Here is an 18204-nt window from a genome sequence, read left to right as displayed (position 1 = left end):
AATGCTCAACATTTCTATAACAAGAATAATATTGTGAATAGAGAGCTGTAATGAGCTTGGAGTTTTGTTGTATAATCTTGATGTGATTTCTGTTTCAGCAGGTGTGATGTGAAGAGCTGCTCGGCCCCGGTTTGAGTTCAAGCTGAGAGGAGTTTCTCATTCATATTGCCTCCTATGACATCCTCTCACAATCTCAAGGCATGCTCATAAGGCTAAATGGTGACGATAAATTTTGTACGTGTGTGGATGATTGTGTTTTGATTTGAATTGGCCCTGTGATGAACTGGTACCTCACCAGGGTGAGCCAGCTCTCTGTCACCTTAATCTAATGAAGAAAAGATGCATGTGTACGAAGTCTTGTGAAGAAAACAATGATAATCAAAAGAATATTTTCTTTCATTACTTTTGAAAATTGAATGAGCAGACTGAGTCATCTCTTCTGTGTGTTGTAAATGTGTCTGGGTTCCTACACTAAGGTTCAGTAAATCTAATCTAATCCTGGATGTTTCATAAAGATGCCTTTGACTGTGAAAACAGACTGACATCGATGCATTACTGGTGTGTTAACACACCCGGTCATTGGAGGTAGATGCAACTTCACGAGGGGCGACGGAAGCAAAGTCTCTATGAATATCTGTTTTTGAAGATAGAAAGAGGGGTTGCCAAATGAAGAGGGAATGACAAAACCAGCATTTCTTTTTTTCAACTGTGAGTTCAGTGAGAAGCTCAGTTGAAAACGCAAGCGCAGTCCCACTGTGATCTGTAGCTTTGCCTGTTTTTCCTGTCGCTTGTGGTTTTATATCTTCTTTATAATACTGCTAAATATGAAAGAGATATAAACCCTTACGATTCACAATAACATTGAATATATTTCTAGATTTTTAGACTTTTAATGTTTAATGATTTGAAGATTTAATTGGAGCCCACAATGCAAATGGATTTGGTGTAATGTAAGTAATGAAAGGAAGAATTTCATTGTACAGGGGAACGTTATTCCTATTGATTATGAAAACCTTGACTTGACTTGACTTGACTTGACTTGACTTGACTTGACTTGACTTGACTTGACTTGGTCCTGGATGTTGACTTATTGCTAAGTGGTATTATCTCTGCCCAAGCTAAGGCAATATTAGAACCACCTTCTCCACCATAAATATGGCACATTGTTTGTTTCTGGCCATATGTGCTTCATAAAGTGTGCACATGTTTGAGTAGGTGTGGAGTCAAATGTGTTCAAACATAATTTTGCTTGTCGAACAATATTTTGTTAACCTGGCAACATAGTGTCTCTTTTTTTTTTTTATTCTCTTTTTATCGCAGCGGTAAACCAATTTCTCATTATTCGCTGTTCATCCTCCTCAGTGCCGTGACTCTGACAACTCAAGAAGGGCCTGACACAGCTCCTCTAAAGTCTCTGCACTGTTTCCTACACACACACACACACGTTCAATGTGTCAGATTCACACAAAGCTTTGTGCTTTTGGAGGGATGTCGTGGGTTTTTTTTGTTCTGAGGAACAGAACAAGCTGGATTTTGCTCGAGTCTATTTTGCCCTGTCTAGAAAACTGGTACATTGTCTTGATAATCAAAAGAAAACACTTGACAATGGATTAAAAGCTTCGTTGTTCAATAGAATTAATATGATACATAAGCAACAGTACCTCCTCTTTAAAATACCTCAATCTGAATTAAATCATATCAAGAAATAATTTCTGTTCGTCCATCTTCATTGCTTTCAGTAGTACTACGATCGTGCATTAATCCCTTGCCTACAATACCATGTTTCTGTTCATGCAGGCAGCTTTCAGAGGTAGAAATAATTTTAATGTGACTATACCAAAACTACTGACCACCTACTACAAGCTTTGGCGTCAGCATTGTATTCCATTTTTAAAACAAATTCAGTATATGAAGAAGAGAATTGGGAATTACCGAGGGTATCAACTTATTGTATTCTCACTCTGATTTGGTGCTCACCAGCTCAAAAAGTACTTATAATAATTATTAATTGAGTTCCAAATCCTGGCTTTGAACATATGCAGACTATACATGACGTCTATTTTTAGTTTTCGCAGTGAGATCCAATCCACTGCCCCGTACGTCCTCAGACCATCAGGAAGCCCCGGATCACTGACTCGCTTGTTCGACATGCTTGATACAGGCCACAATGCACAAGTTCATTTAGCTGTTTCCCAGTAGGAAATGCAAAGATGACAAATGTGTGTCCTATCCATGGAGGTAAGAGTGTTTTCCTTTGTTCTTAGATTTTGGAAGTTTGCAGCGTAAAACTCCTTTTGACTCTCAGTGTCTTAAAGCGACTTCATTTCTCAGAACTTATGTTTCCCTCTCATTCCCCCCATAAGGAAATTATGTCACGTTTTCTTTGTGTCCACTTTAGCCAAACTGTCACTGATGTACTTAAGTGTCCTTGCACGGTAATTGACCATTTATTTCCCTGCGTTTGCCTCTCGATTTGTGGAGTCAAATCTGTCAGTCAAGTTGGGTGTGGTTTCCATGGGGATACGAGAAGGGCAGTAGGCATTTCCTCCAACCAATAGCCAAAGGAAATTACCTGTGGCCTCCTTAATGGGGTTGCTCAGGAGAGGCATTTATCCTAAATTGTAATTGTGCTACACTAATGTGTCAGGCCTTAGCCGCCTAATGTTTTTTTTGTTTGTTTTTTTAAAGGATATTTGATTGTTGCAGTCCGAGCTCCCCTCGGTAGTAGATGGAAAAGCATGATTCACATTTTAAAGTGCGTCTGCCATTGTGAATGTTTGTGTACATACTTAACCTTGAGGCATCCCGATACCCCCCCGACATTGCAGAAACACGGTGAAGCTAAAGTGTCAGCTTCAGTTCACCTTCTACTTGGCCCCTTTTCAACACTGGAGTGCAGAGACCCAGGTGCAGTCATGACGTGCTTCATGCAAAGCTCTACCTCCTGTCCTCAAGACCACCTGCTCAGCTCACCGACACACACACACACATACACACACACACACGGCTGCCTCGGATAATGCCAACATTACAACACAGGTGACTTCAGATGCACTGGCCAGCACCAGTGTGGATGCTGATCCAGTTTGACTCTCCATCCTCACTATATGGGAGCGGATGTGTAGGAGTAAATCCTCATTGAGATGCTTGTTAATTTGTGCGCCTCAGTTAAAGATTTTGGAAAGTGGGCCGCCGAGGAAGAAAACACGACCTGCTTCAATCTCAATTCACCGCGTGGATTAAATCAACTCTCATCAGTGCTGATCTGCCGTGAGGAATGGGATTAATCAATCGGAGACAGTACATCTATGGCCAAATTAAACTCTGTGCTCGTCATTGCACACGGAGCTCAATGGTTCTGGTGTTATTTTGAGTTGCGTGGGTGGCTTTCATCTCAGAAAGAAAAGGGGGGGAAAAAAATAAACATTAAACTTCACCTTGGATGAATAAAACTGGTCATTTTATGAGGCACTAATTAAAAAGGACACATGACACATTCTGAGAAAAATTAACTGAAGTGTGTTTATTTTGTGATTTACAGGCGTCACTGTGAATGCATCTGATGAACTGAGCTTGAAAATTACCATGTGAGTAAAATAATTCAGAATATTTATTTGACATCTTAAAAAAAAAGTCATTGTTACTTTTGCAACCTTATGATATATACGAATCTCCAAAACAAGCATTTACTTTCAGTTGGAGTTGAATCCATCGTTTCATTCTGTTGAAATTTCAGGGATTCTTTGCAAAAATCTTGCATTTCTATTTACTACGGGATGCTGTACCCTATGTTTGAAACTCTAATTGCATTAATAAGTTGAGGATCTACTGTCAAAGTCAGACTGATGTTCACAGTTGACTGGGCCAGTGTCACAACAATAACAACAACAACAACAAATTGTACTTTAACAATGGTTAGAAATCAGGAAATGAGATTTCACAATTGTCCATTGGCACATTTAGCATCATACAAATAATCTGACAGATTGACTCAGTGGGAAATGCATTTACTGCCGGTTGAACTTTCTCTTACAAGGAGCAGAATTTGATGCTTTACTGGATGGTTGGTTGATCCGTGACGCTGAGCCTCCCCGCCGGGAGCCATCATTTCTGTCCTCATCTACAAATATACAGTAGAGATGAAGCTCAAGTTAGAGGTGGCAGGTACTACACGCACAATGATGAGTACAGGTATAAGGTCGAGAACTTCGATCATTGTGAGGTTCATGAAAAAGTAATCGTAACTAAATGCGGTCCAAATCCTGACAACCAAGATATAAACAAGTGTTCCTATTTGACAAAAAGAAAAACACTGTATATCTCATTGTGTGTAAAACTGAAGTTTATGAAGAATTTACCAAGACATTAACTGCTGTTGATCAAAGTATAATGCCATGTATTGAGTGACAACTTAAAAACATTTGATAAAACAAGCACACTGCATGTGACATTCAAACATTACAAGTGTGCTCCTCTGTGATCATAGAACAAATACAAAACTTCAGAAAAGCCAGTTCACAGCAATGACATTGGGTTTAAAATATGGAATAAATCATTCATGTGCCATTCTTGAAATTCAATCAGGTTCACCCTCGCACAAGTTGAGGAAACCTTCAGAACGAGGTAACCTCATTACATTCTGCACAGCAGCTTTTGAAGTGTGAGACTTGACTCCAATTCAGGATGGGACACATTTAAGCGGGCATAGTAACAGGGGAAATAAACAGATAAACTAAATATGATTATTGAGCGAATCACTTCAAGAAATCTGAATAAGATATCAGAATCTGTTTTTATTGCCGCCAGATATGTTTAACATATTAGGAATTTGACTTCGGTAGGAACTCTCGGTGCAAGTGTAACATTAAATAATAACAATAAACAGAAATATGAATATAAACAGTAATTACAGACTATTATATGTACAGGAGCTAAATAAGGTATTAAGGCAGAATGTGTGAGATTTTGGTATCTCCAATAAGAGAAGAGGCAGCTTAAAATGAATAACGATTCTACAACTTAGCCAAACTTGTTTACACTGCCTGGCAACGCACATCCCAGCCATGGCATCCAAGTGGCAATCTGGTGTTTTATGTTCAGTGAGCAGGGGCTCCAAATACAATAAAACAAAATCCTGCTTTAAAAGAACTTGCTCACACTCTCGACAGGATTTAAGAAATTGATTTAGTTTTTTGTTTTTTGTCAGCACAACTCTATTATAAATCTGTGGTGAATTGAGGTTGTAAATCATTAAAAGGTTTACTCTTCACTTTTGACCTTCACTAATCCCTGTTCTGCAGCCGTTCCAGACGCTGCACTGCTCTTTGCTGCCCTCACATGCTTCTTAAAGGAAATTTCTTTCCCTTGAGAAATAAACTGAGACGCCCATATATGCTCCAGGAGTCCTTCAAAGGCCGATTCGCCAAAGCATTGGCTCCATGAATCAAAGCATGTCTGAGCTGGAAAAAAACAAAATGAAAAACCCATCCTGAATTCTACCTGTTCTGCAGAATGATGATCTGATTTATGTAATTACAGGAAATTTCTACTGCCATGCATAGACATACAGATAGTCACACATGTATTACCTGAGCTATTGGCTTGCAAAGCAAGGTACCCATCCAGCAAGGAGCTGAAGCCAGTCAGCCCTCCCATAGCAGCATAAGGAACATCTCGGCCCACAGGCTGACCACGTGCCTCCCGCTCTTGTTTTGTCTCAACCTGCCAAGAAGATTGCGTAACTTGATAGCTGTAAAAATAAATGTATAGCCACAAATCTGTATTTGACATCAGTTCATGTTACTCGAGGTGCTTGCTTTTGTCGTCTGACCCAGCTCACCAGGGTCTGGTGGGCTGAGCTGGGCTGGCCACAGCCACAGGTGTAGGGACTCTGGAACCCAGAACAGAAATGACCTAAAAGAAGAAAAATAAAGATTGAAGAGGAAATAGGTTAGTGAAAATTCCACTTATACTCTGGGTGAGGCGCTAGAGTGTGAAATAGATTAAAAATATTTGATTTCACACTCACACATTTTGCAGAAGTGACCGGCAGCTTCACTGTGATCCTGAGGTAAGTGTTTACATCTACAGCGGACGGGGTTTGGTCCAAGACGAGGAAGATATTGGTAGGCAGTGCAGCAGCATCCCCTGACCTGGCATGGTAGGGATATGGGTCTCTCTAAGGGAATCATTTCCCAGTCTGTCTTATGCTCCTTATACCTGAGTGATATAAAATTACTCTATCACTTCCTGTGAGAGAAGGGAGAATGATATGTGACATCCTGAGTGATAGCATATGTATTACCTGTGTGCACAGAAGCACTGTGTCTCAGGGCCAATGAGTTTGCAGTCAATACTCCCTGGAACACCAAAGCTTACATACAGTCTGTTTTTCATTCGTTGAGGAAGGACTTTTTTCTTGTATTCTTCATATTGTTCTGGAGTGAACAGCTTGCCACCGTCATCATCACCCACAATCCTTGAAAACAAACCACCTTGAAATTATAGATTCTTGCCGGGATAACAATGATGTTAATTAACGTGACTTAAAAGGAATTGTATGCTGTTTATGTCTGTATTGCACTACAGGTGTTGCATCAGGTCCTCACTAAACAATACATTTATGGAATCCCGGAGACAGTTGAGCGTTAAAACAAACCTTCTGTACTCCCAGTAAGCGTCCACTTCTTTTAAAGCTGATTTATCGAGAGACACTGGCTCCATTATCCCAGATATAAAAGTAATAGCTGGAGGGTTTTCACCTTGTACGCCAAACAACGTCTGTTTATCAACGACTGTAGAGTTGCCATGGAGACGGGTTTAGAGGGCCCTCTAAAGGCCAGAAAGTGAACTTCAAAGAAAATTTTTTTTTTAAACACATAGATAATTTAGCATCAAGTTAGAAACAGCGTCTATGTGAAAATGTGTTTTTTTTTTTTTTTTACATCCTTAAAAAAAATATGTAACGCAACGACAATAACCGTGGACGCAACTACATTTCCCATGATGCACCGGGAGTGACGCAGGCAAGAGACGTCGACGGGAAACCATGACGGTCGGCGCTGTGGCATGCCTCCGGCTGTAGCCGCTGACTTTTTTTTTGCGTGCAGGGACTGAACCGTCTCTCGGGAGCCTGGAGGGGCGATGGCCACCGGTGCGGAATGTCGTGTGAACGTCAAATGCAGACGCTAACTTTTTAAGAAGGCGAACGGGCGGACTGTTGAGGTTTGTCCCACACCGGCGGCGGCGGCTGCAGCCCCGCGTTGACCCGAACAACAAGCATCTTTCAGTGTCACCGAGTGGCAGCTGTTGTATCCTCTCCGCCTCTCCGCAGCGTCTACATTTCCGCTCCAGTGTCGAGGTAGCTTCTGGGGTGACCTCGCAGCTTCTGAAGGGTATGCTACCAACCTTTGAAGATGTTTTTTCTCTGCGTTGTTTGTCGTAGCGTTGTCAAGCTAACGTCGCCACCTCGAGACCGCTTCAGTTCCCCGCGAGCTCCCGCTAACGTTTACTTTCAGATTCCCGCTTTAGCAGTCTAAAAGTCTCCGAAGTCGGTGCAGAAAATGAATGCAGCTCAAGTTCCTCACTGTCTCGGTTTTCTTTTCGTGTCGATGCAACTTGTCATCGTATGCTTGCAGCCAGATCTCCGGGCCAACTCGTGATCTGCCCGTGGAATTATCTGTCTGGAATTACAACCCAATAAAATTCGCCTCCACCCTGATAGTTCATGTTTAATCTTCCTCACTCTGAACACTGTGGTTATAAGTCAGCTGGCGAGCCTGGCCGCTATTAAAGTCACATGTGACAGCTATTATGGTCACTAGTTAACCCCAAGATTAGATATTTATCCTTTGAGACGTGCCTTTTTAAGTCATTCTCCCGAAACAAGTGGGAAAATGTCCAAGTAGACATCTTATGACAATGTTTGTTTTCTAACAGTTGACTGAGAGTGGGTTTGATCTGTTGATAGTTGGTTTCTTCATCCAAACGTCACAATTTAGTTGTGGTGACGTGGAAGAAAGTCTGTGAGAAAGCAGATCAAGTATTTTCTTTTTAAATGAAAGCACAAAAGCAAACCATATTCTTTATCTCAGCTCCACTGTGTAAGTTTAGCCCCTGATCTGAATTAATTCCACGAGTGCCGGCATGTGCGTGACTTTTATACAGCTGTTAGTATCACTCGATCAATAGTGGAGCGACTATTATCATTGATTCTGCACATCACTACAGATAAGAGGTGTCAGACTTATTTTGGTTGGAGGGCACATGCGGTCCAGCGTGTTCTCAGTTTGGCTGGATCAGTTTTCACACCAGCATTATAATACTAAATAATGAGGTCTTGAGATGTTTTGCCTTTGTTTTAGTGCAAATAATTCCTTGTTCCCTTTCTTTAGCTCGATCTAGTTGAAAGTCTGTCACATCTCACCATTAATGAACACATTTCAAACAGCCATTTCATTGACGCTTTGTGAATTGACCACTCTGCAATCTTGCTCTCCGAGCAAGTTTTGGCCCTCAGTCCATGTTTGACACCCCTGATTCAGATAAAAACTGTGAATTCAAGCAGCTGCTTCACCTCCAATTTGAAACGGTACCATTTCTTGATAGTCTTTTCTGCATAAATCTCTAGAAATCGCTATTTCTTCCTGATTCCAGCTTGAGAGGCAGAAGACATGGGTGAAGTTGCTTGTCAGGTTTGGAATGCAAATTGTAGCGCGGCTGCCAAGTGAATGTACAAATTAGCAATTTGGAAAGTGAACGTTGGTCTACAGACGATCAGAATCTGCTTTGTTCCCTAACTTACTTTAACGTTTCCAGTGTGTGTGTGCGTGCGTGCGTGCGTGCGTGCGTGCGTGCATCATCACTTAACGGGTTCTGTTACATTTGCTCTCCCATTTCCATTGCCTCTTTGACCTCAATAACAACTGACACTCCCACACCCAGGAGAGACTGTGGAGAATGAACTTGGTGACAAAGTTGTGAAAACTGAGAAATGATCGCCTACTATCCTCTGCATGGGGGGAGGGGGGGTGGGGGTTCAGTCCAATAACCATTGTGGCGGTGGGATTAAAGAATGAATAGCCCCGTCTGGTGCCGTGTCTCCTATCTGGAGCTGTAGTGTGGGTACTGTAATATCTAATAATCGGGTTTGTGGGCTAAGAGGGCTGAAAGACCTTTGTTGACAAGTGGCCTATTGTGAACTCTGACCCAAAGCAACCATGAAAGCTGTTCATAGTAACAATAACAACAACAATAATAATAATACTCTGCAAACCTCCTTGGTGTGACTTGTTCTTCCTGGGTAGTAATGACGAAAGTGAATTAAGTTGTCCATCCAGGCCTGATATTTGTGTTTGTTTTGAATTGCAGTAATCCTCCCAGAAATCCTCCCAGTGAGCTTGTTTAAAGAACCCACAATGCTTTGCAGGGTTGCGCCGAGCTGCATAGCTGAGACCTTGAGACCATGACATTGCAGCACACCTCACTGAAAAATGAATCACCGTGCAGAGAGAAAAAAAGGGGGATTAAAATTGTCTTTTCAAAATTAATCTGTGTCACAAATGTTGGGACACAATGTAAAAAAAACAAAACACAAAACAAACCCAAGATGCAATGATTTTCAAATGTTATTGTTTTCTCAAAATCAAATATGAGAAACATCAAATTGTTCGTATAAATACTACTTTATTTTGATTTTGATTTTTTGTGTTTTTCTCCGAAAACAGCCAACAATGTCTGCACACCCCCCCTGCCTGAACTGCCACTTCCGCCTTCCCCAGCGCTGAGGACTGCTGGTGTCTCGTGGCTGTCGGGTTTTCATCCGGTTCCATTTCCCTGCCGTTGCTCAACTCTGCTATGTAGCAACCGATGACCTCTGACCTCTCCGTGGACAAGGGCAGCAGCGCAGACACTTTCTTCCGGCACATTTATTGGTTTCCCCATAACCACCAAGGCGCTCTCCAGCCTGAGTTCAGGCCCTGCTCGCTCGCTCCCCTCTCGGCTCCCCCAGCACCATGCTGGGCGCAGTGCTGCGGAGGAACATGTCCCAGAAGCTGAGCGTGCTGCTGGTGATATTTGGCCTGGCGTGGGGACTCATGCTGCTGCGCTACACTTTCCAACAGCCTCGACATCAAAGCAGCGCCGAGTTGCGCGGGCAGATCCTGGAGCTGAGCCAGAGATATGTCAAAGTCCTGACGGAAGAGTACCAGAATGGGCCAGGCGGGCCACAAGGAACCTCCATGGCCGGTTACGGTAAGCGTGTTCAAAGAGGCAGAAAATACTTGCTTTTGCAAAGGAGAATTTGAGTTTTCGTCTTGGACTTTTTGACATTAAATATCGTTTTAATCTGTCTGTTTATGTTCTGTGCCAACAGCTGACCTGAAGAGGACTATAGCTGTGCTCCTGGATGACATTCTGACACGGCTGGTTAAACTGGAGGGGAAAATTGAATTGGCGGTCAATGCCTCCTCGCCGAATGCCTCCCACACCGCAGGGGGAATCCTGGCCTCTGCTCCCGCTGCGCTACAGAAAGCCTCGAAGCAGGAAGCACCTGGCAGCCACCCAGGGACGTCACGCCTCCGCCCGAACGTCTCCAAAAGGCATCGACCACATTAGGAAGGAAAGCCTCCTCGCGTATCGATCCGAATTTATCGTCCTGCACATCCCAGTTTTACAACCTTTACCAGTGATGTAGCCACATCAGACTGTTGGAAGAGCAATAGCGATGCAGGAACTTCTCCGATGGGCTGCGTCTCAGAAATGCTCAGGCCACCCGGAGAACAGAAGAAGGACATCTCTGGCCTGTCATGAACTGATATTTATTTTTGGTACATGGACAATCCAGTAAATGTTTTTTTATATTTTCATTGCTAAATTTATTTTGCTTAAATTTAGTTATTTTTCTTAATAATGTTTGAATCTTGTGACTGTTAAAAAGCAAATGCTTTGAACTGAACCTGACTGCTTTGTCACAAAGCAAGCTTAGAATGCTTCCCACCTCCCATCGTAAACAACTGGACAACCCTGCTTGAACCTATCAAAATGCTGAATTTCATTCTGCTCTCGTATTAAAAATAGGCACGTTTGAGGTAGTTTTTTTTTTCTCCCGCAAGGGGGAGACTCTCCTTTAGAATTACACTTGATAAGGAAGAATAAACGGTCAATTGTTCCGAGATAATCCAAAGAATATTGTTTGCACTCCATCTAAAGGCAATACATATGTGTACATGCTATTGTTCCGAGATTTACGGAGAATGTGATTGGATGATTCGCCCCTGGATACACGGGTGAAGTGTGTTCCTTTGTCCCGCTGCACATCTAATGGCTCCCTCAACCCCGCGTTTAGAAATATATCCACTTAGATGCTGACGGAACAGATTGAATGTATCGTGCGGTCGGTCCTCACCCCAGGAGTGCTGTTATGATGGCGGACCTGCTGCCTACACATGTTCAGGGTTCATGTTGCACTGTGACTGTAGAGATTTTCTAAAAAAAAAATAAAAAATACAGGGCTTATTCAACTGGGACTTTAGGGATATTTAAAGAGGGGTTGGACACCGTGCTCTGGAATAGCCTTCCTGTTGGTTTTCAGCGTGTGTCTGATACGCCACCACCTCCTCCATCCAGAGTGAGAAAACCTGTAACTTTGCAACTTTTTCTAGCCACGGAAATGGAAAAGCTGACTAATAGGAGTTATTTGGAGATTGTGTGGGGGGTCAGACTAAATCAGAAAGAAACGTGTAAATAAAACATGAACTTTGGGTCTTCATGTTGCTGGGAGAGAGTTACCTGTGTTTTGGGCCTCTGGACTGCTTTGAATGAGAGATGCCAAAAATGTTCACCATAATGCTATGATGAGCCAGCCAGCTGCTTCGAGGTAGATTTACTAATAAATTATGGGAAATAAAGAAAAAAAAGTTGTTCCCCTGTTTAAATATTTTTTGTCTCTACAATCCTGTTTCTAAAAAGCTGCTTCACAAGGCATCCAACCAACATTTTGTTTGTGTATTTTTTTGTGTACGTTTTATTGCTCAACTTCTGGGACAACATTGGACACACACTGGTGTAATGGTTAACACTCTCACCTCACAGTCTGTGTGATTTACATGTGCTTTCTTTGCCAATCTGGATTTTCCACAGTTCAAAAACGTGCATTTCAGGTTGTTGGTGTGTGATGCAGGTCATTTTTTTCCCTCCTGTGATGCACATGCGTCTTGTCTACAATCACTTCAGCTGGAATCAACTCCAACATGGTTTGATCAAGGGTGATAGAAAATAGAAAGTTGGCCCACTTTTAATCAGGTTAAATATTTGATGTTCTTTTAAAAGTGGCACTTCGTTAATATTTGTTTTTAACTAAGCGCCTGCATAACTGTTCTTGTAGATTTAGAGAGAGAGAGCACATGTGATTGGTTGTTCGAGTAGCACAGTTTAAAACGCTCTCGTGTTGCGTTCACGGTCACATGGTCACCCGAATGCTTTCGCTTTGAGGGGGCGTGGCCGAGCCCGGGACGTGACGTCGCGCGCGCTGCGGCACGTAAACACACGCACGCACGCACGCCGCCTACCTCACGCGCCATCTTCCAAGCTCACGTTCGGTCCCGGACAAAAACATTGATTCAAAACCTTCACTTGCAGACATTAGAGCGCACATTTTATTGACATTATTACTGAGTCACAATGAGCGACAGCGAGGAGGCGAGCTACGGAACGCGGGTAAGTGTTTACATTGAACGAGACGCCTTCATTTGTCAGACGTTATTGTTCGCAGAATTCACCAGCAGCAGCTAATGTTAACGCTAAACCGGTTCGTTAAAGCTGTCTATTCTTTTCTTTCGTTATTAGTACCTGTTATATCCGCGTCAGGCTCAGTTTGCTTCGTTTAAATCATTCATGTTTTTTGCTAGATTCACACAGCCTCCTCCAAAGCTAGTCGCTGTTAGCTTAACCCTCGTTATTTGCTTACTATTGCATTTTGACTTGTGTGTTAGTTTAATTAAAGTGCAGGTGACACGTTTTGTAAAAAGCTTTAAATCCTTATATTATAGCGTTTTGCAGCCTCTCTTCGTTGGCTTCGTTTTAAACTGTTGTAACTTTGCCTTTTCAAATTCAATGTAATTGCATTCAATGTCTTTTCTTTTCATTATATACTCTACATTCTCTCTTTCCTCGAACTTATGACCTTAATTTTTTATTGAATGTTCTTTTCTCATTAAGGTTATTGAACGTGAAGGATTTGAAGAGTTTTATCCAGGAATGTTGAAGAAAATGTTCAAGATAAAAGAAGGCTAATGAAAAGAATAACAGAGCAGAACATAGAAGTGGAAAGGGAGGGAATCTGAAAATGAGAAAACTGAAAAAAGAAGAATGAAGAAGGATAGAAATCCTGAGAGAAGGGGGTAGCGTGTAACCAATCTGGAAGAGTGAATGTGTCCCTAGGTTAAGTAAATACACTGTTTGTGTCACAAATGTCTTTTCTCTGTCATGCTCCCTCTTTGTAAAGTAAAAATGCATGTTGTTACTTTCCCTTGATGAACCAGGTGGACCTGGATGTAGACCTGTCATGTAAATTTGTAATGATCTATAGTAAGCCACACGGCAAATCAAAGATGTAATTTACAAGATTACTAACCGATTTTCCCCCACAGTATGTAAACTGTACATGTTAGGTGTAGTGTATGTGTGAAACGTATTCTTCTCAATGTCCATTTTCATTACTTTTGATTGTGTAAATGAATGTGTCCAAGAGAGAGTTGGTAACTTACTGCTGTGGCAATAGGAGTCGCGCCCCCGATCCAAATTGGATCGTGGGAGTCCAGCTCGGGACAAGTCGGAGAGCAGGTCCGACTCCCCGAGCCCGTCCCGGGCCTCCAAACGCTCGGAGTCCAGATCCTACTCACGGTCAAAATCTAGGTACGTTTGCATCTATTTATCACATCTTGGAACACAATGCTCAAAACACTCACTTCTCGCATGAAATAGCTCTACGATCTAGTTCGGGGGTCGTCGGCATTGATGCATTTATCGTGAAAATGGGAAATTCTTTGTGTTTTCAATTAGAACAATTGTACTTTGTCAAACAAGTAGTGCTCTATAGAGTATAGGTGATCATTTCTGAAGAAATCCATCCCCAATAGAGGTAGTTTAAACTTTGAAATCGAGAAATATGTGTTAATTTGGTCAGTTTTTATGCTTTTTCAGTGCTCTTTGATATATGTAAATGGAATATTATGATGTTTTCTTATTAAACACAAGAATACATACATCGACACATCTGTGTTCATTGTTACAGTGTTCTGCATTTCTGTTTATAGATAAATTAAACCCTCTATGATGATCCACAACAAACTAAGCATCAGAAACGTCTGTTTTATTTGGATCTGAAGTGTACCTCAGCTTTATCGATTATCTCATTAAATAACCATTTTCCCGCTCTCAGATCTCCGTCACGGCGGCACTCAAACCGCCGCTGTAGCCGCTCTCGCTCCCATTCCCACCGGAGGAAGTCCCGCTCTCGCTCCTACAGTCCTGAATCCCGCCGCAGGAGGAGCCAGAGCGCCTCGCCCATGTCAAACCGGCGCCGCCACACTGGCAGCAGGGTGAGTGCGATAAGATGTCAAGATACGGCCGAGTCCGGCGGGCGATAAGAGAAAAACCGAAGGATAGTCGGAGACATTCATCAATTACACGTCACGGCTTATAAATCGTGAGAAGATGGGATGTCGGCCATATGATATCTTACTACATGCGTACAGATCAAATCTGTCCTGCCCCTGAATGTCCCAGGATGGATTTTCAAGTACGTCTGTGGTTATATTATGTGAGCTGCTCACTTTTTGACCCGCACTGATTTGAAGCCGATTCACATCCATTTAGCTTCTTTCTCCAAAACTCATGAGATTAGTATTAGAATATACAGTTTACACTACCGATGCATTTATTCTGATTGTTAAAAATCGTGTTGTCTGCAAATCAGGAGAGTGAATAAATGATTGTGTCTTTGTATTGAAAACCCCGGGAATCCACTTCAACCTGACATTTAACAACCTTCACTTCTTTCCATTGTATCAACAGAGAGAGGATCAACAAGACTTCACAAAAGAGGCATGCAGCCACGGCGGTGATTCTGATGTTAGGGTACATGGTTTTTTTCTGATATATTTGGGACAATATTATGTCCTGTGTGTCACCCTGTGAGTGGAGCCGTCTGGAGGAAGGGTTTTTAGAGAAGATTTTGCTGATGAGTTCCGTTTTGATCCCAAAGTTTTATCTTGCACTGGGCAATCTGTAACAGACCAACTCTGTATTACTGCTATGTTACTGCCTTAAAAAAAATCACAAAACCTTTTTTTTTTGTCCCCCAGGCAGTTTAAAAGGTTATTGAAGCAGTCACAGTTTACCCACTGAGAACTGAAGCTGGCGCTGCCACAACAGACGTTGGAATCTCATTGCTTTTTATAGATTCTCACTGCGGCGGCTGCTCCGTCACTCCGCCTCAGTTATAACCCAGAAGTCGTAACGTCGGCTCACACACGGGTGAAAAACTGATCTGCTGTAAATGCAGTTATAAATCTTGCCTCTATTCTTCTCCTCACTTGATTTTTTTGAAAGTGTATTTCCACGCATTGTCTGTATTCCACATGGATGTATTTTCCATGATAAATCTAACGAGTTCGTCCTGAATGCAGCACACAGGATGTTCACCTGCCGCAAGTCACGCCATCGCCTCTGACTCCTCGTTGTTGACCGTTCCAGGCGAACCCTGATCCGAGCACGTGTTTGGGGGTGTTTGGCTTGAGCCTGTTCACAACCGAGCGCGACCTGAGGGACGTGTTTTCACGCTACGGCCCCCTGGCCGCGGTCAATGTGGTGTACGACCAGCGCACCGGCCGCTCCCGAGGATTTGCTTTTGTTTACTTTGAGAGGCTCGAGGACTCCAAAGAGGTGAGGGGAAACACTTGGTGGATTATTTGTGGCGTCCGTTTGGTTGTGGGGCGGCTCGCATGACTTTGAGTTGTTTTCAGTCGATCAATCAAAAAAGTGTAAAGTGTTTTCCTCCATTCATCCATAACCATGAAATCTTTATGACTCCGCTTCTTCTTTTTGTAAATGTGATTACATGTACTCGCCACTAGGTGTCAGCCTTGCCTCAGATTTCAGTGCAACCATGCATCCTATAGGAAATAGTGTGTAATAAAGGTACGTTTTTAAATCAAAAAGTTGTTTTGTGGAGTCGTCTGATGACATTTCGGTCTTTTCCTCTCCGTGCTCTCCAGGCGATGGAGCGTGCGAATGGTATGGAGTTGGAAGGGAGGCGCATCAGAGTGGATTACTCCATCACGAAACGTCCCCACACCCCCACGCCGGGAATCTATATGGGCCGGCCAACTCAGTAAGATTAAATTTACCCGGGACGCATTGAACTTTGATCACATCAAGGGCTGTAATAAACCCGAAAGCACATGAGAGGAGTCAGGAGTGCCTCCAAAGTCACGGCCTTGCTGCTGTTTACCTCCACAGTAATGATGGCGGCGGCGGCGGCGGCAGCAGCAGGAGGGGGAGGGACAGAGACTCCAACTATGACCGTGGCTACGACCGCGGCTACGACCGCTATGAGAGATGCGAGGAATACGACTACAGGTACAGGTGAGTAATCACTCGGGAGCAGCAGGTCAGTGTCGCCCGGCCCGGGTGGAAAGAGGAGATTGCACTAAGCTTGTGTCGCCTCTCCCCCAGTCGCAGGCGCTCTCCATCACCATACTACAGTCGGTACAGGTCTCGCTCACGGTCCCGCTCATACAGCCCACGTAAGTGTGTAGCAAAGAGTCACAAATATGCGCTTTGAACACCGATTCCAATTGAGTATACCGTCATGTTTATAGTTCAATGAGTATTCTGCCACTCCCCACCTGTCCTAATACACATTTCCTATCTTCTCATTGCAGGACGATACTAAGTTGCTTCCATCGACTTCCACCGTCCTTCCAATAACTGATTAAGTAGCCTATCCAGGTGTTTTGGTTGTTTTGGGTTTTTTTTTAATTTTTATTAGAACGTCCATGCCATCACAACTCCTAAGTTTGGGTTAGTATTTGTTTACACGCAATAGATGTCTTAATTTGTAGACATTGTAATGCAACCACTGAGTGTGACGGTGGGCAAAGGAGTCAAGTCGTCACTTTTCATTGAAGAGGCGCGCACAGGATTGACACGATGCCACCCTAACCAACTTAACCAGGACCGCAACACCTTATCGTTGTCATGATGTGACTGAAGCCCGGCCCGGTTTGTCTTTGACGGACATTTGAACCGACTTGACGTTCGCCTGCTTCCCTCTTAGACCTGCAGCTTCCCTTCCTTCCGCCATTCTCCGGCCGTTTGGGAAGACCCACTCCGTGTTCAGAGAGACTTTATCAGATTTGTTGCACTGATCCTTTGTATTATTGCCCCCATGGTGGGCGGAAAGAAAACTGGGTCTCGGTCAGTAATGGCACTTACATGAACACTTGGTATTATGAAGATTTGTCTCCCCAGTGTCGCTTTGCACTGACTTTATGGTAAGTAAGAGGTCAATTAGGTTGTAAAATAAAGTGATTTCTACAGGATCTGCGCTCACATTCAGTCTCTTTCTATGTTTTGTTTTATTTTATTAGTTTGCAGAGTTTTAATATCGTGCATGGGTTGTTTTTTTGTTTTTTTAAATGCCATTTCTTTGTATGAAAATATAAATGGAAGAAAGCAGACGTTTGTAAGGTGTTTTTCTCACTTGTCTTGAAATGTCAGTTGATGTTCATGACAAGGTAATGTTCACACGCTTTAAAGTCATGGAGCGCGTTTCAAACTACACTATTCTGTGATCTTGTCTCAAGCAGGCGACGCAAATGAACACAGGTACACACACGTACTTTGGGCGAATGTTTATTACACGGTTGTTTATTTTTGTTAGATACAGAGTTCACGTTTGAAAAAGATTTGAGTTCTATACAGAAACGTAACACAGCATCACACAAAGCACTGCAACGTTTGTATGGAAATGAACATTTGTGTTATTTCCACATGATAAAAGCCATATTCCCCCTCCATAAAACTGCAGATTTTTTTTTTTTTTTTTTTAATGGCACCGTAAAGATTTTAAAGACAAACTTGCCTTAAACATTGTGACACTGAGAGGCTGATTACTAAAGTAAACCTGATGGGTTTTTTTTT

General features: G+C 42.7%; 3 protein-coding genes across 7 annotated transcripts; 2 read left to right on the top strand and 1 right to left on the bottom strand.

Annotated features, from left to right (window-relative positions):
* Positions 1-3968: 3968 nt before the first annotated feature.
* fam221a (family with sequence similarity 221 member A) lies at positions 3969-6859 on the bottom strand. Of its 2 annotated transcripts, none has more exons than XM_080515568.1 (6): positions 6659-6859; positions 6305-6478; positions 6029-6219; positions 5804-5913; positions 5589-5721; positions 3969-4120 (listed from the first exon to the last, which is right to left on the bottom strand). In XM_080515568.1, the coding sequence occupies exons 1-6, from the start codon at positions 6721-6723 to the stop codon at positions 4008-4010; spliced, it is 786 nt and encodes a 261-aa protein (XP_080371694.1). In that variant the 5' UTR covers positions 6724-6859; the 3' UTR covers positions 3969-4007. The 2 variants fall into 2 exon arrangements, with proteins under 2 accessions (XP_080371694.1, XP_080371695.1); XM_080515569.1 differs by having other exon boundaries at positions 5840-5913.
* Positions 6860-7034: 175 nt separating this feature from the next.
* On the top strand, positions 7035-11893 carry ccdc126 (coiled-coil domain containing 126). 2 transcript variants are annotated; one of them, XM_080515571.1, is made up of 4 exons: positions 7035-7224; positions 7334-7394; positions 9726-10251; positions 10373-11893. In XM_080515571.1, exons 3-4 carry the CDS (start codon positions 10014-10016, stop codon positions 10612-10614), a joined length of 480 nt encoding a protein of 159 aa, XP_080371697.1. In that variant the 5' UTR covers positions 7035-7224; positions 7334-7394; positions 9726-10013; the 3' UTR covers positions 10615-11893. The 2 variants fall into 2 exon arrangements, with proteins under 2 accessions (XP_080371697.1, XP_080371696.1); XM_080515570.1 differs by having other exon boundaries at positions 7035-7394.
* Positions 11894-12578: 685 nt separating this feature from the next.
* tra2a (transformer 2 alpha homolog) lies at positions 12579-18010 on the top strand. Of its 3 annotated transcripts, XM_080516304.1 has the most exons (10): positions 12579-12714; positions 13216-13437; positions 13778-13911; positions 14438-14597; positions 15073-15135; positions 15754-15942; positions 16275-16390; positions 16519-16644; positions 16735-16805; positions 16944-18010. In XM_080516304.1, exons 4-10 carry the CDS (start codon positions 14565-14567, stop codon positions 16952-16954), a joined length of 609 nt encoding a protein of 202 aa, XP_080372430.1. In that variant the 5' UTR covers positions 12579-12714; positions 13216-13437; positions 13778-13911; positions 14438-14564; the 3' UTR covers positions 16955-18010. The 3 variants fall into 3 exon arrangements, with proteins under 3 accessions (XP_080372430.1, XP_080372431.1, XP_080372429.1); XM_080516305.1 differs by having other exon boundaries at positions 13216-13911; positions 16741-16805; XM_080516303.1 differs by having other exon boundaries at positions 13216-13911.
* Positions 18011-18204: the final 194 nt, after the last annotated feature.

This window comes from Blennius ocellaris (assembly GCF_963422515.1).
Source record: "Blennius ocellaris genome assembly, chromosome: 20".
NCBI lineage: Eukaryota > Metazoa > Chordata > Actinopteri > Blenniiformes > Blenniidae > Blennius > Blennius ocellaris.
The sequence above is the reverse complement of the archived record's forward strand: the minus strand, read 5'-3'. Positions and strand labels throughout refer to the sequence as shown.